This window comes from Hippopotamus amphibius, chromosome 5 (assembly GCF_030028045.1).
Source record: "Hippopotamus amphibius kiboko isolate mHipAmp2 chromosome 5, mHipAmp2.hap2, whole genome shotgun sequence".
In the NCBI taxonomy this organism is placed as follows: Eukaryota; Metazoa; Chordata; class Mammalia; order Artiodactyla; family Hippopotamidae; genus Hippopotamus; species Hippopotamus amphibius.
Genome location: NC_080190.1, coordinates 1,304,999 through 1,319,068, shown reverse-complemented (window position 1 = coordinate 1,319,068; position 14,070 = coordinate 1,304,999). Strand labels below are relative to the sequence as shown.

The following is a 14,070-nucleotide window of genomic DNA, read 5'->3' as shown; positions in this document are numbered from 1 at the left end:
CCTTCCCCACCGGCAGGCGTCAGGCCCACACGGGGCCGTGCTCTGGGTGCCGGTCGTACCTTACATGGTAGCCACCCCTACGTGCTGACCCTCTGCACACGTCTTAAATCAGCACAGCTGTTTCCGCGGTGCTCACATGCACACGTAAGTGTTCTTGGGCACTTAAATGCTTGTGTGTACACAGAACAACAGTACACTTAAATGCACACGCACACATGTAACTGCTTGTGTGCACATGTAAGTGTTCACATGCACACGTAATAGCTTGTGTGCACATCAGCACTTGCATATACACTCGAACACATGCACACTCGGACGCTCACCAGCACACGTGCACACTCACACACACGTGTGCACTTAATGCTCACCCATACACGTGACACCCACCTGCACATGTAAACCCTCATTTGCACACAAATACTCGCATGCACTTAAAGCATGTACATTTCTCTGGCACGGTGCCCATGGGGTCACATTCGTGGCCCGTGGGCATATCCCATGGCCCCAGCTGGGCAGAGTGGCACACACAGCGCAGCAGGACGACCCGGCCCGAGGGCACCGGCTAACTCAGAGGATGCTGATGCTTCCGGCTCCATCCGGACCCGCCCCGAGCAGCAGCGCGGGCCCCTCGGCCCCCAAGTTCCACGCGGGGTGATGGCCCCAGCCGCCTGCCCACGGCGGACACGAGGCCACCGAGGACGTGGGCCACGGGCTGCACTGTGCTTACCCCTTGGGAGGTGTGGGTCTCATACACATCAGTTCTGAGCGGCCAGACAGCCACGGCACACGGCCCTGCCACCGCACAGAAGTATTCCTGAGGCTCTGGGCCAGCCTGGGCCCCAGAGGGCGCTGTCCTGGCTGTGGCGAGGCGCGGGCAGCACGGTGGCGTCTTACGCCTCTGCCCACAGGGGGCCTTCTCTTCGCCAGCTCTGCTCTGAGGGCTCCCCGCCCCTGCCCTCAGCCCTGCGCCCCCCGCCCATTCCGCGGCCAGTTTAGCCGAGGATAGTGTCACCCAGTCTCACCAGGACAGCCCCACGCGGACTCAGGCTGGAGCGAGGCTCCGGGCCGAGGACCTGGGCCAGCTGGCCGTCCCCACGATACCAGCAGCCGTCAGGGAAGCCGGGAGTTGACCTCACGTGACCTTCGGTGTCGCATCCATCTTTTATTTTACAGATTAAACAAATGGAGACAGACGAGGCTCGGTTAAAACACGAGGTCCAGGATGCGAAGGACCAAAACGAGCTGCTGGAGTTTCGGATCCTGGAGCTGGAGGTGCGGGGCGGGGGCGGGGGGCAGAGAGCTGTCACCCACCCCACCAGCTGGTGCCACCCAGGGCTGTGAGTCCAGCCCTGTCACTTGGAGGAAAACGAATGCAAAACAAAACCAGACACAAACGTGCACACGCAGCTCCGGGGCCTCCCTGGGTCCTGGCCGCTCGGGGCACCTGTGGCGAGGCGGTCCTGACCCTGGCTGGTAGGAGTGACCACCCTCCCCTACAGCTTGGCTTGGTGTCTCTACACCAGCCCTGTGCCTGTCTGTTTCCTGGCGTCCATGCCCACTCGCAGTGTGGGGACTGGGGCCCATGAGTCCAGAGGGAGCGGCCCCTCGGGGTCCTCCCATCACCTCCCCGGGGGGGGGGGGGGGGGGGGGGAGGCAGGAAGGCTGCGGGGCCGCTGCGTGGGTGCCGCCCCCTTGGCCCGCAGGGCTCCTGGATGAGGATGGTGGCGGCACCTCCAGCCACTGTCCTCTGTCCTTGGGGTCACCGAGGTCAGGCCCGTGAGGGACACTGCTCCCAGCCCGCCAGGATTCACGCCAGCACGTCGGCAGGCGGCGGGGACTGCAGCGGGTCCCGAGGTCCCGTCTGGGCTGGCAGGTCCCGGCTCCCGGCGGCATCGGCGCAGGGCCGCCCCTGGGCAGGAGGAGGGTCTGGCCGCGGCCAGGGCAGCCGGGGCTTCATTTTCACAAAGGCCACGTGGACCGCGTCCGGCGGGCTTCGTGTCTTCGCCCCGTCCCCGGGCGGCCCATCCCTGCCCCCCTGGGAGGGAGGGGACACCCGCGCCCAGCCTGCCGCTCTCTGCCTTAGGAGAGGGAGAGGAAGTCGCCGGCCATCAACTTCCACCACACGCCCTTCGCGGACGGGAAGAGCCCCTTGCAGGCCTACTGCGAGGCGGAAGGCGTGACGGTAACGCCCCGCGCCCGCCCCGCCCCGCCCTCGCCCCGCCCCTACCTGCCCCTCGCCCCGCCCCTACCCGCCTAGCTCCGCCCCGCCCCATCACCGCCCCGCCCACTGCCCCGCCCCCGCCCGCCGGCGCTCCCGCCCAGCCCGCCTGTCCCCCTGCCTCTAGGACATCCTGGTCTCGGAGCTGATGAAGAAGCTGGACCTCCTGGGGGACAACGCCGTAAGTGTAGGTCGCTCTCCTGACTTGTGCATGCCTCCCCGTGCCGGCCGCCCTGCCCCGCCCACGGCCCCCGCTGCAGGCTGCTGGACCGGCCTCCGGCGTTTCGGGGCAATGTGGCTCCTTCCCGCACTGTCCCCGCACGGGGTCTGCGCTCACACGCGGTGCTCCCGGCGGGGATGCTGCCGGGCCGTGTTCTCGGGACCCCGCCCCCGCCCCGTGTCTGAGCTCTTCCGTACCCTTGGCGGGGTGGGCCTCGGGGCCTCCCGCTTAGCTCTGGAGGAGGCGCAGGGCCTGTAAAGGACCCCGCATCTCACTTAGGCCCGCAGCCTCCGCAGGAGAGGGCTCGCTGCTGGACGGGCAACGCGGCTGCGTCCCTTCACACCACCCTCCATCCCCCCACCCTCCATCCTTCGTCCTGCAGCTCCTGTCCCCTGCCCTCTGCGCACCCGCCTTCCATCCATTCCCCGTGCATCCTCCGGCCGTCATCCACCGTCCTGTGCTTGTGGAGACCCTGCCCAGTGCGGGGGATCAGTCCACACCCCAGAGCGTTTCCCCGCAAAGCGTCCTGACAAGCACACAGTCCGCGGCTGCTCCTGAAGCACCCTGGGCTCCACATCCTGGCCGGGGCTCTCAGGAGAGGTCAAGGCACAAAGCCAGATGGGTGCACTTGGTGCAGCAGATGGAGGAGAAAATGCATGCAGACACACGTGCCCACGCACGCACACATTCTCACACACATGTAGGCGTGTGCGCTCACACACGGACACACGCATGCACACACATGCATTCTCACACACACACCAAAACCCAGGCGCTTACCCACATCCTCGGGGCCAGTTCTTCCCAGCAGCTTCGAGGTGTCCAGGGTCCCTCCCTCCTCTCCCCACCTGCCCTTTACTAGGGAAGCAGTGGGGGGAGTCTCCCAGCAGGGAGGCTCTCCTGGCTGTATCTGCTCCCCGCCCCCGGCCCCCCGGGGTCAGATCCCTTCCTCCACCTTGGATGTGCTGGTCGCAGATGTGCTGGCCCACTGCAGGAACGGCTGCTGTCACCATGTGCTCTGGGGTTCAGCCTGGGTACCACCCCCGTCATGGGCTCTTGCGAACATTTCAGTTCGCAGCTGGAGAGGCTGAAGCCCCAGAGCTGCCGCTCCGGCCAGCCAGGCCGAGCCCAGGTCTGCCGGGCTCTGTTCAGGGCTCCTCCCCAGCCCCGCAGCTGCCCGCCCAAGAGCGCCTGTGGGCGTGACTGTCCCAGAGCCGTCACGCGCCTCAGAGACAGGGACAGAGGACACTGTGCCAGCTGCACGCGCAGGTGACCCCCGGCGACCCTTGGCAGTTTTTGAAGGGCCATGGCGGCATCCTTTTGGGTCTGTCCGTGTGCACGTGGACACGCTTCGGGCAGGTGACAGGGACAGCCTGGCCCCATCACCCTCTCAGCGCAGGCACGCTGAGGCTGTGGCCGCTCTCGCCAGGCTGCTCCCCAGAAGGCCGCAGCCTCCCAGCTGGCCACGGGGCAGCCAGCCCCAGACCTTGGTTTTCTCGGGAGTCAGGGCCCTTGTAGTGGAGCAGAAAGACCAGCGGGGGGCAGAACAGACCCGTCCTCCCTGGTGGGCCGTGTGCTCACCGCTGCTGCACCTGGGCTGCAGTGGGGACAGGTCACCCAGGGAAGGCTGCCAGGGCGGAGGGGACCGCACATTGCCAAGGCCGTGGTCATCTCCAGGGGGGAGTAGGAGGAGCCCAGTCAGGCTGCTTACCAAGTGGGACACTGCAGACCCTTCAGCCTGGTCTGACCACGTCCAGGTAGATTCCCTCAGTCACCCTGAAGCTCCCCTCAGCCTCCCCCACTGCCCATCCTGCCCATCAGGCCCAGCCCTGCCCTGGGAGGAGGGAAGGGACAGCCTGGCTAGTCCCCCAGGGCCAGAGGGATGGGGCGCCCGGCCCCGGCACCACCGAGTCAGGGTGCAGCGTGCCCGCACACAGAGCCTGCCTCTGGGCCTCAGCAGCTGGCCGCCAGCCCCCACCTGCGCTGACGGCTGCCGGGGTAGAGGGGCGGTGAGGGACCCCTGCCCCGGGGCAGCTCACGCAGCGGGGGAGAGAGGCAGGAGGGCTTTCGGAGTGGGTGGCCCCGAATCAAGGAAGCTCTGGGGGGTGGGAGCCACCCGCAGCTCAGCGATCCCAGGGGGCTCCTCCCTGCCTGTCTCTGCTCCCTGTGACCCCTCCTGGATGTCTCACAGTGGGGCCCAGTGGTGGCGACAGCCCAGATCCGCGCCCCCCCCCCCCCGCCCCCCGGTGCAGATGCGGGTGGCAATCCTCTGAGGATGCCCACCGGCCCCAAGGCCAGCGTCACCCTGCCCAGAAGGACCACCCAGGCGGGCCCTTTGGGACGAGGTATGAATAAAACATGCAGAAAAAAGGCAAACAGCAGGGATGGGACCATTTCATAGCCATGAGTATTTGATCTTGCTTCACATTCGTAAGTGGTGCTTTAATAATTCAGGCCACGTGTGTGGAGAGAGGACTTTAAATAAAAATCCGGGCGGAGACAGAGAGTGGGGAAGCCTGGCTGCTCATTCTGCCCCCACCGTCCCGCTCTGCCTCACTGGCTGCCTTAGGCATGGCCACCAGCAGTGAGAGGACCGGAGGGGCCAAGATGGAGAGTCAGCCCGGAGTCGGCAGGGCCAAGAGTGAAAAGGGTTAAAGACGCGTGGGAGGGCCTTTTAGTGAAAGCGACATTTAGCTGCGACCCCAGCTCCCTTGCACCTCCTGAGCACCCGTCACATCGGCCCCACTGAGCACCCGTCACCCAGCCTGGCCACCCCACAAGGCACGTCCCCTGACCATACGTGAATTCTGCTTTTGGGTGCAGAATCTGACAAATGAGGAGCAAGTGGTCGTCATACAAGCCAGGACCGTCCTGACCTTGGCGGAAAAGGTAACAGTGACTGTGGATGCTCTCTGGAGAGGGCCGGGCTCCCTGCAGGCTCCCTTTCTGGCTCAGTTCAGAGAAGATACTCTCCCTGGGAGGAGGGCTACCGCGACGTGGGGTGGGGTCCACTAGTCCCATCTGCCTCAGGAGGTCCGGCACACTCGCAGGTCAAACAGCACCCACCACGCATGTTCGCAAGTGAGAGGTTCAGCCGGACCTCGCCCCTAGGCCAACTCTACCTCCGTTTCCCGCAAAAGGCCGGGCGATGTGGTGGGTCTGTAAAACTGCAGCATTGTGTTTGACCTGCCAGGACCCTCCTCTGGGGGCTGCCCAGGCCACCAGGGCTCCCTACCCGTCGGCGGCTCTGTTCCCAGGGCTGCCAGCCTGCTCCTGGCCCCACCTCCATAGCCAGAACCCGCTCGGCAGGCCTGCCGTCGGTGTCCCCTCCAGGGCCGCCCAGCAGGGTGTGGAGGGGTGCCCGCGAACAGGAGTTCAAGGGCCGGCACCTTGGAAGAACAGGCCACCTAACGTCCCTCCTCTCCTGGGGGTGGGTGGGGCTCAGACTCCCTGGACACCAGGCGGGGGTATGGGTGGAGCCCAGGCCTGGCCTGCACGCCGGGCACACGGAGCCCAGGACACCAGCCCAGCCCTGCCTCCCACGAGGGTTGAGGAAGCACAGGGAGGGCCGGGCTCCCGAAGGCTGCCTCCCCGGGGCTGGGGGAGGTGGGCTCTGGTGCCCGAGCGGTGACCTGAGGGCACACGGTCGCCTGTACCTTCTGTCCGTGCCCAGTGGCTCCAGCAGATTGAGGAGACAGAGCTGGCCCTGCAGCGGAAGATGGTGGACCTGGAGAGCGAGAAGGTCGGTGCGCGTCTGGCCCCTCAGCCCTGCGTCGCCAGGTCGGATGTGCGAGGCCCGGACACGGGTGCTCTTGTGTTTCAGGAGCTGTTCAGCAAGCAGAAGGGTTACCTGGACGAGGAGCTGGACTGCAGGAAGCGGTCCCTGGGCCAAGCTCACAAGGTAAGAGACACACGGCTGCCGGAACCCTCGGGGCTGGGGGACTTGGGGTGGAAACGGGGACGGTTGTTCCCATGGCCAGCGTGGCGTCTCGGGGGCCGTGTGGTCTCGGACCCGCCTGGGAAGAGCCTGTGCCCGGCGTGACCAGCGCGGGGTCCCTCTTCGAATTTCCGGCGAGTTCGGAGGATGCCTTGGTGCCGTGTCAGCAACCCTCGGCCCCAGGCGCGCAGGCACAGGCGCAGAAGTCACGAGGGAGACGGTAGAACTCACCGAAACAACGCATTCACGCATGAGATGAACACCGCTGAACGTCCGTGAGTCCAGATCCCGCCGGGGGCCCCCGCGTCTGTCCATCTGCGCCGAGCACCGCACACGGGCCCTCTGCGCGTTTCCCGCCGCCCCCGCGTCCCCCCACCAGCAAACCTGAAGGGACGTCCCTGTGTGCGGTTAACCCCGACATCGGTGCCGGAAAGATGGGTCCGTGTAGGTGACGTCAGGGAGACGGCTTTGTGACACACAGGCGCACGTGCGCGCGCGCACCCACGCTGGCCGCCGGGAACATTGCCCTGGGACAGCGAGTGGGGCTCCCGGTGATGCGGGTCCGCCCGGGGTCTGATGACTGTCGGGGCTGCTCCCTGCGTGATGTCGTCTGGGGGTCCCCTTCCTCCAATTCTGGCAGGAAGGCTGCACACGTTGCTGTCCCTCCCTGGTTTTCTCGACTGCATAGTTCAGCCTGCGCTTCCTGCTGGACAGGTAGCCATCTTATGTGCCATTCATGAAGCCTCGTGCAGGACGCGGGCACCTCCCTGCCTTGGGCTGCCCTGGGGGGCCGCAGGCCTGTGAGAACCTGCTGGGTTTCCCACCCTCCCTGCTCTGTGAGCACCGGAGCCACAGCTGTGCTTTGAAGGGGAAGTGCGGTCCCTGCGTGGCTGAAGGTCATCTAGGGCAGCTGGGAGCAGAGACCTGGCCGTCTGTGGGTGAGGACGAGGGCTGGGACGCGGCCCTGCACACAGCCGGCATCCAGGTGGCCTGTCGTTCAAGGTCGTGCACGGAGGGACGGTCAGAACATCTCCATCTCCCACCAGGCTCGGGGCGAAGCCACTGAGAGGCGAATTCTAGGCCCCGCGCTCGGCTTCCTTTGTTTTACAGCGGGCGTTTATCTTAGACGCACTGAGCTCTTTTGCTCTAAGCGGCAGCGGCCCACGCAGGGCGTGAGTGGCGGTGACGGCGGGGGCCCGTTTATCTGGCGGCTGCCGAGAACAGTGACGTGCGAGTGAGCAGCTAAGGGTTTTTGTCCCTCCGTTGTCTACAATGTCTACTCAGCCAGGAGGTCTTTCCGGAGTCCCTTTGCCTGATGAAGAGGAAACGTTCATTTCTGAAGAGGTTCCATTTTGGATGGGAAGAGTTTGGCTTTTGCAAAGATTGTATCTATGACATTTCCTGGGAAACAAGCTTTGAAACTGCTCCAGATCAACGCGCTTAGTCACCAGGAATTTATAACGAGGTGGCAGCCCAGGGGTGACACTGCACCTGTGTCTGGGGGCTGGCGGCGCAGCGGGGTCTCCACGTGGGAGCCCCCGAGGGGCAGCGCGAGGGCCGTGGACTGGAGCTCCCGCGGGGTCCGAACCCACTCCGCCTAGCAGGGCCCTGGGCAGGTTGTCCAGCCTGGCGGTCTCAGCAGCCTGCCTCCGTGTCCTCACCCGTGAGCCAGGCCTAGCGAGAGCGCCCGCTTCGTGGGAGGAGGTGCTGAAGGGCTTCGTGGAGTGACGCCCTCAGCCGGTGCGGGCACACCTGGGCCTGGGCCTCCCCGGGTCTGTCCTCTGGGACAGAGGCGGTGAGGGGCTAGGAGGGGGGCAGAGGCCAGGCTGTTCACGTGCAGACAGAAGGGAGACAGACAGACAGAGGGAGAGAGAAGGGGAGGAGAGGCGGGGCAGCTGTATGTCTCACAGTCTGGAGGCCGGAAGCCTGACATCAAGGTGCTGGCGGGGCCCTGCTCCGTCTGAGGCTGCACGGGAGGCCCTCCCGCCTCGTCTCGCTCCCGGGGGCCCCGGCGTTCCCGGGCGTGTGATCACGTCACCCCCGCCTCTGCCTCTGTCGTCACGTGGCTTCCCCGCGTCGTCCATGACTGTCCCCACGTTCCCCTCTCCTTCCAAGGTCATGAGTTCGCGGATCAGGGCCCCCTAACCCAGTCTGCCCTCACCTGCACTGGGCGAGTCTGCAGAGGCCCCATTCCCAAGTGCTCCACATTCACAGGTCACGGGGGTCAGGACTTGACGTTTCTCTGGGGACACGCGTCGCCCCACGCAGGCGGCCCCGGGGTCCGCAGAGCTGACGGCCTGGCCCCTCTGCGTTGCTGCGGGCAAGCGCCGCCAGCCCTGCCCTCTTCCTTCTCAGCGACTCAGAAGCCCAGGGTTTGGCGAGGGTTGTGAACAAAGGAAGACGCTTTCGTCGTTCTTTCCTCGGGAGTCGCCCACCCAGCCCACCGTCCCTCTGGCTGTCGTCCGACTCTGGCCTCAAATTCTGCTGTCCGCGACATCCCTCACGTTTCACTGCACATTCAACATCGCGTGGGAGTGCTCTTGCAGTAACCACTCCTGGACTGTTTCCACCCTCCAGAACAGAGGAAGCCGTCCCCTCTGTGGGCTGGCCTGGAGCTGTCGTGGCCCTGGGGCGGGCTGCCCCAGCCCCCCAGGCAGCCTCTGGGGGGAAGGCGAGGACTGAGGTGTCCCCTCCCTCCCCCAGCACATCCTGGAGCTGGAAGCCATGCTGTACGACGCCCTGCAGCAGGAGGCCGGGGCCAAAGTGGCGCAGATGCTGTCGGAGGAGGAGCGTGAGAAGCTCAGGCTGGCCGTGGAGCAGTGGAAGCGCCAGGTCATGAGCGAGCTGCGCGAGCGGGATGCTCAGATCCTGCGGGAGCGCATGGAGCTGCTGCAGCTGGCGCAGCAGGTGCGGGCGGGGTGCGGGAGGGTGGGCCTAGGGTGAGGGCCTGTGATGGCCACGCCTCCAACAACCGCACCCTCCCATGGCCACGCCTTCTCACGGCCACACCTCTATATCCATGCCCTCCAATGATCACGCCCCCTTGGCGAAGGCCTTCCGCTGGCCACGCCCCCAAAGGCCATGCCCTCCAGTGGCCGTGGCCATGGGGGGCCCTCCTGCCGGGCTGCCTGTCCCTCCAGACCAGCCTCCTGGGCTGATGTTCCCAGGCTTCTGGGTGGCACAGCCCCCTTCCTGGGACGCCTGACATGGGTCTCTTCCATGGCTCCTCCCTCAGTGGCAACATCCCCGGGAAGGTGTCATCTGGGGAGCAGCAGCTCACGGGCCAGGGGCTTGGGGACCTTCTCTTGGCCTACAGGCACCTGGGGCTCTCAGGCCAGTCTGGCCCGTCCATTTCTCTGGCCAGGTCATTTCTAACTGGGAGTGAGGGCCCCTGGCAGACGAGACAGCCTTGGTGTGTGAGACATGCCGCCGCTCCCGTGTGTGTGCTGGCATGGCCTTCGTGGCTGTGTTCCGTGTTCAGATACATTAGTGAACCCAGGTTTACTGTGAATGTCCGTGGGCTAATGTCTGACCAGAGGATTGGTCAGCTGCCAGGACCCTCACTGCCAGTTCCAGGGCGGTCAGTGTGAGGACCGCCTCCTGCAGCCCCTCACTTCCATCAGATGGTCTGTGATCAGAGCTCAGCTGCTTCCAGGGTCCCGGCCAGGTGTCCAGGTCTGGCATGGACACGCATGTTCATCTGGCCAGCACCGGGCACTGAAGTGAAGACTAGGGTTTCCGAGTGTGAGGTCAGCCTTGCCAGGAAAGTCCTTCCCGTGACTGACTTTGCGACGCTCTGGCTGCTGCGATGGCATTTGGGGAGGACTGTGAATTGGGCCCTTGCCATCTCCTGGAGCTTCTAGCATCCGCGTTTATGATCCGGAGATGTAGGAGGTGGGAGGGCATCATGCCCGTCACGGGAGTGTGGCCGAGGGGAAAGCTGTCCGCCCTCTTGTTGGAGCAGAGCAAACTGAGGCAGGCTGTGTCCGTAAGGGAAACTGAGGCAGGCACACCAGCTCTTCTCGCGAAGCCAAGGCTCCTAGAAGTCTGCGGGGAGGGCATCCCGAGGCCCCTGGCCCCCGCGCCATGGCCAGCGTGGCAGCTGTTCTGTGATGGTTGATCCATCAAGTACATGAGTGAAAATCTTGAAAGGCTTCTTCCCACTTGGTTTCCTGAATATTCTGATTATTGAGGATTTTTTTTTCAAAATATTTATTTATTTGTTTATTTGGTTTCACCGGGTCTTAGTTGTGGCTCTCTGGCTCCTTAGTTGTGGCATGTGAACTCTTAGTTGCGGCACGCATGTGGGATCTAGTTCCCTGACCAGGAATCCAACCCGGGCCCCTGCATTGGGAGCACAGAGTCTTATCCACAGCGCCACCAGGGAAGTCCCTATTGAGGATTTTCCTTCTTTTAACATTGCAGAGAATTAAAGAATTAGAAGAAAGAATAGAAGCTCAGAAGAGACAGATAAAGGAACTGGAGGAAAAGGTAAGATAAATGCGAATTTCGGGGCTTGCTTTCTTCCCAGAGCATCTAGAGAGGGAACAGGGTGTTGTGCGGCGCCAGGTCTGAGGCTGGGGCTGGTTGGACACAAAGAGGCTTCAGGGCCGTGTCTGCTCAGGACCAGGAGCGGGAGCCCGGGGTCTGGGAACATCCGTCCTTGACGACCCAGCCGTGCCCCCAAAGCCTCACCTCTCACGGCCTCAGTTTCCCCAGCCGTCGGGTGCCTGAGAGCCAGCGACCAGGGGCCTGTAGTGCAACTCCTTGACTGTGGCTCCTGAGTTTGGAAACGCGGATGCTGGGGTGCAGCCGGTTTGGGGCCGTGGGGCTCAGGGTCCAGGAAGGACTGCCCAGCACTTCTCCCGACCCGCGACTCTGCGACTCCCAAATCGAGGTGCACGGGCACCCTCGGAGAGAACCCTGGGGGGTGTGCTTAGTTCTAGGACAGTTGGGGGCCTCTTTTTCTGTGATTTGGGATGTTTCAGCGGCCTCCAGCAGGCAGACTGCGTGTTCAGGTCTCGTGACCAGTCTTGCCTGTGGGCTCCCCGCTGAGCCCCCCGTCCTGACCCCCCAGAGAGAACAGGAGGCTGGGGTCTGGACAGGACCCCCCACCCCCTCCATGGGATGCACGTCCTCGGCCCTGCCGGGAAGAGTCAGCAGAGGCTCTGCGCTTGCAGGACAGAGGGGGCCCTCCCCAGGGCAGCTCCTACAGCGGGTCCTCCCCGTGCCCTGCCCTGCCCTGCCCTGCCCCCCTCCTCGGGACAGAACCACAGGACCGGCCCCTTCCCGGGGCACGTCACTGCCATCTGCTGAGCAGTCTTGGTGGTAACTTGCAGATCCAGAGCTGGTGATGCCAAGCGGAGAGGCGGCCTGGGAGCAAGGGCGTACCTGCCCGTGGGCACTGGGCCGCGGGTGACACACCAGGCGCGCCCCAGGCGCTGGGCGGGGGCGCCGGGCGGGGAGGGTGTGCAGCCTGGCAGCGGTGCCGTCTCTCCCCCAAAATGAACATCTGTTTCCTTTTGCATCTCAAAGTGAGAGCACTTGTTTGTATTAAATACTGGAATTTTTTAATTGCGTGTTTATTCTTTTAATCGAGCTGAAGGAGCTGTGCTTTTCCAAGCAGTTGTACCACTGCCAGGTTCTCTCTTGTGTCTAAATCGGCCCCTCCCCCAGCCCAAAATGAGGCTCCCAGTGTGAAACCTATTCCGCATGTCAGCTGTGCTTTATCACTGATAGCGGGACCGAGACCAGAACATTGTCACGGAGAGTGATGTTTGCCTGGCACTTGGACCATCTTTCCATAAGACTCCTGTCATCATTTTAGCCACTCAGCGCCCTCACCATCAGCTCTGGCGACAGGTCCAGATGGCCGGTCCCCGCCCCCAGAGGCGACGTGACCAGCAGAGCCTCCCTCCTGACTGTCAGCCGCAGCCTGGCCTCTGGACAGTGCAAGGTCCCCGGGAAGGGGGCAGCACCGTCGCTTCAGAACCAGACGTCCTCATGGCCCCTGGCAGTGCGACCCTTGAACCGCTAGACCCCAGCGCTAGGGTCTGCTCCCCACTCCCTGCTGGCAGCTCCGTGTCACTCTGTCTGTGATCACGTTATTTTTGCCAGAAGCTCTACAAACTCTTTTTTCTCTTTCTTTCCTTCCATGTCTCCGCCCTCCCCTTTCCTTTTTAGTTTCTATTTTTGTTCTTGTTTTTCTCCTTAGCTTTCATTCTGTGGTCATAGCTCTCCTGGGCACCCTGGCGTGGTGAGTATTTCCTCCGCATCCTGGGGACCAGCACGGCCTTCGCTGTTCGGTAAACAGGAGGCCCTTCCGGAAGGTGACAGCCAGGGCTCCCACAGGTCCTAGACGGGAGGGGTCTGCCACCTTCAGAGGGGAAGGGGTGCTTGCCTTCCTTGAGAAGGAAGGCGCACAAAGGACCCCCTCCCAGGGGACCTCCCCGAGGGGAGACGTGTGCCTACAAAACCACTCCCTGCTCTCTGCTCCGGGCATCTCGGCAGGAAGCGGTGCTGGTGGTTTCGTGTCTTTTTGTCCTTTCTGTGTATCACGCACAAGCTTGGGTGACACTGGCGATTAGGCCAGAGATGCCTGCTTTCCCTGCAAGCTGGGCTCGTTCACGGTGTCACAGTCGTGCTAAGCTGTGGTATCGTCCCCATGGCTTTCAGGCCAAGGTCTCATGCGAAAGCTTGACCACTGCTTCTTCCCAGACAAGAAGAGAGAACAAGTAGAGTGTGACCTCACCATCCCATCTTTGTCTGCGGCCCCCGCCCTCAGAGGGCCTCCCCTCTGGAGCAGGGCCATCCTTTCCCGGTGGCCCCATCCCTCCAACCCCTTCCCTCTCGCCCTGCAGCCTCGCTGACCTGTGTCCTGCTCCTGTTCTTCCAGCCCCCCGAGGAGCCAGACCCCTTTCCTCCAGCTGGACCAGAGAGCAGCGGGTGCCCGGGCGATGGAGCGAGACGCCGCCTCTCTTTCCTGAAGACTCAAGAGGATCTGGGCTCTGCGGACCCCCTCCCGTCGAGGAAGAGGGAGAAAGGGGGTCTTTGAGCACCTCCGAGGGGGACTGTCCGGTTTGATGAGCCAGAATTAGAACTAGTTCTCTGACCGGGGCTCCTCCGACGAGACCTGGTCTTCGCTGCGGACCCCGGGGTCCTTCCTCGGGACGCAGCCTCCCAGCCCCGTTACGGGGCGCGTGAGTTGCCCGCTGCACGGGGGCAAAGAGCCGCTTCTGTGCAGGAGCCCCGAGCTCCCGCCTCCCTCGGTTCCCTTAATGACTGAAAGGTGTCTCGGGGGAAGGTTCCCAGACACAACGCAGGCACCCACACAGTGACGCAATGCAGCCGCCACCGCGGTGTGACCTTCGTTCAGGGAAACGGGGACGGTTCATGGAGCATCTCAAGGACGGTTTCTGCGTGTCGCTCCGGGTGGGCCGAGAAGACGCTGCGACTCGCTCGCTGGGGTCCTGAGCACTCACTGACCGACGCGTCCTGCCGCCCACCCCGCCTTGTCGGTGACGCTGTCACTCGTGGAAATAGAACCGTGGCCGCCACGGTGCCGTCAGCCTCCCGCCCTGAGCTGCGCCGACGGACTGAGCACAGGGAGGACCAAGCAGCCTGGTCGTGGGAGCTGGGGCCAGAGGGACAGACCCACGGGAGAGGGGCCTGAGCCCGTCTGAGACGCGGAGGCCC

General features: G+C 63.9%; 1 protein-coding gene across 20 annotated transcripts in view; it reads left to right on the top strand.

The window, feature by feature from the left end:
• JAKMIP3 (Janus kinase and microtubule interacting protein 3) overlaps positions 1 to 12,609 on the top strand; it is a 42,348-nt gene extending 29,739 nt beyond the window's left edge. For 7 of the 20 annotated variants that reach the window (XM_057735426.1, XM_057735432.1, XM_057735424.1 and 4 more), the window contains 9 exons: positions 1,174 to 1,272; positions 2,084 to 2,182; positions 2,346 to 2,405; positions 5,262 to 5,327; positions 6,112 to 6,180; positions 6,262 to 6,339; positions 9,079 to 9,282; positions 10,801 to 10,866; positions 12,559 to 12,609. In XM_057735426.1, coding sequence (XP_057591409.1) covers positions 1,174 to 1,272; positions 2,084 to 2,182; positions 2,346 to 2,405; positions 5,262 to 5,327; positions 6,112 to 6,180; positions 6,262 to 6,339; positions 9,079 to 9,282; positions 10,801 to 10,866; positions 12,559 to 12,609 — 792 coding nt within the window. Of the gene's footprint in view, positions 1 to 1,173; positions 1,273 to 2,083; positions 2,183 to 2,345; positions 2,406 to 5,261; positions 5,328 to 5,526; positions 5,584 to 6,111; positions 6,181 to 6,261; positions 6,340 to 9,078; positions 9,283 to 10,800; positions 10,867 to 12,558 lie in introns of all 20 variants that reach the window. The other 13 variants (XM_057735428.1, XM_057735429.1, XM_057735425.1 and 10 more) reach the window with 7 other exon arrangements.
• The last annotated feature ends 1,461 nt before the right edge of the window (positions 12,610 to 14,070 follow it).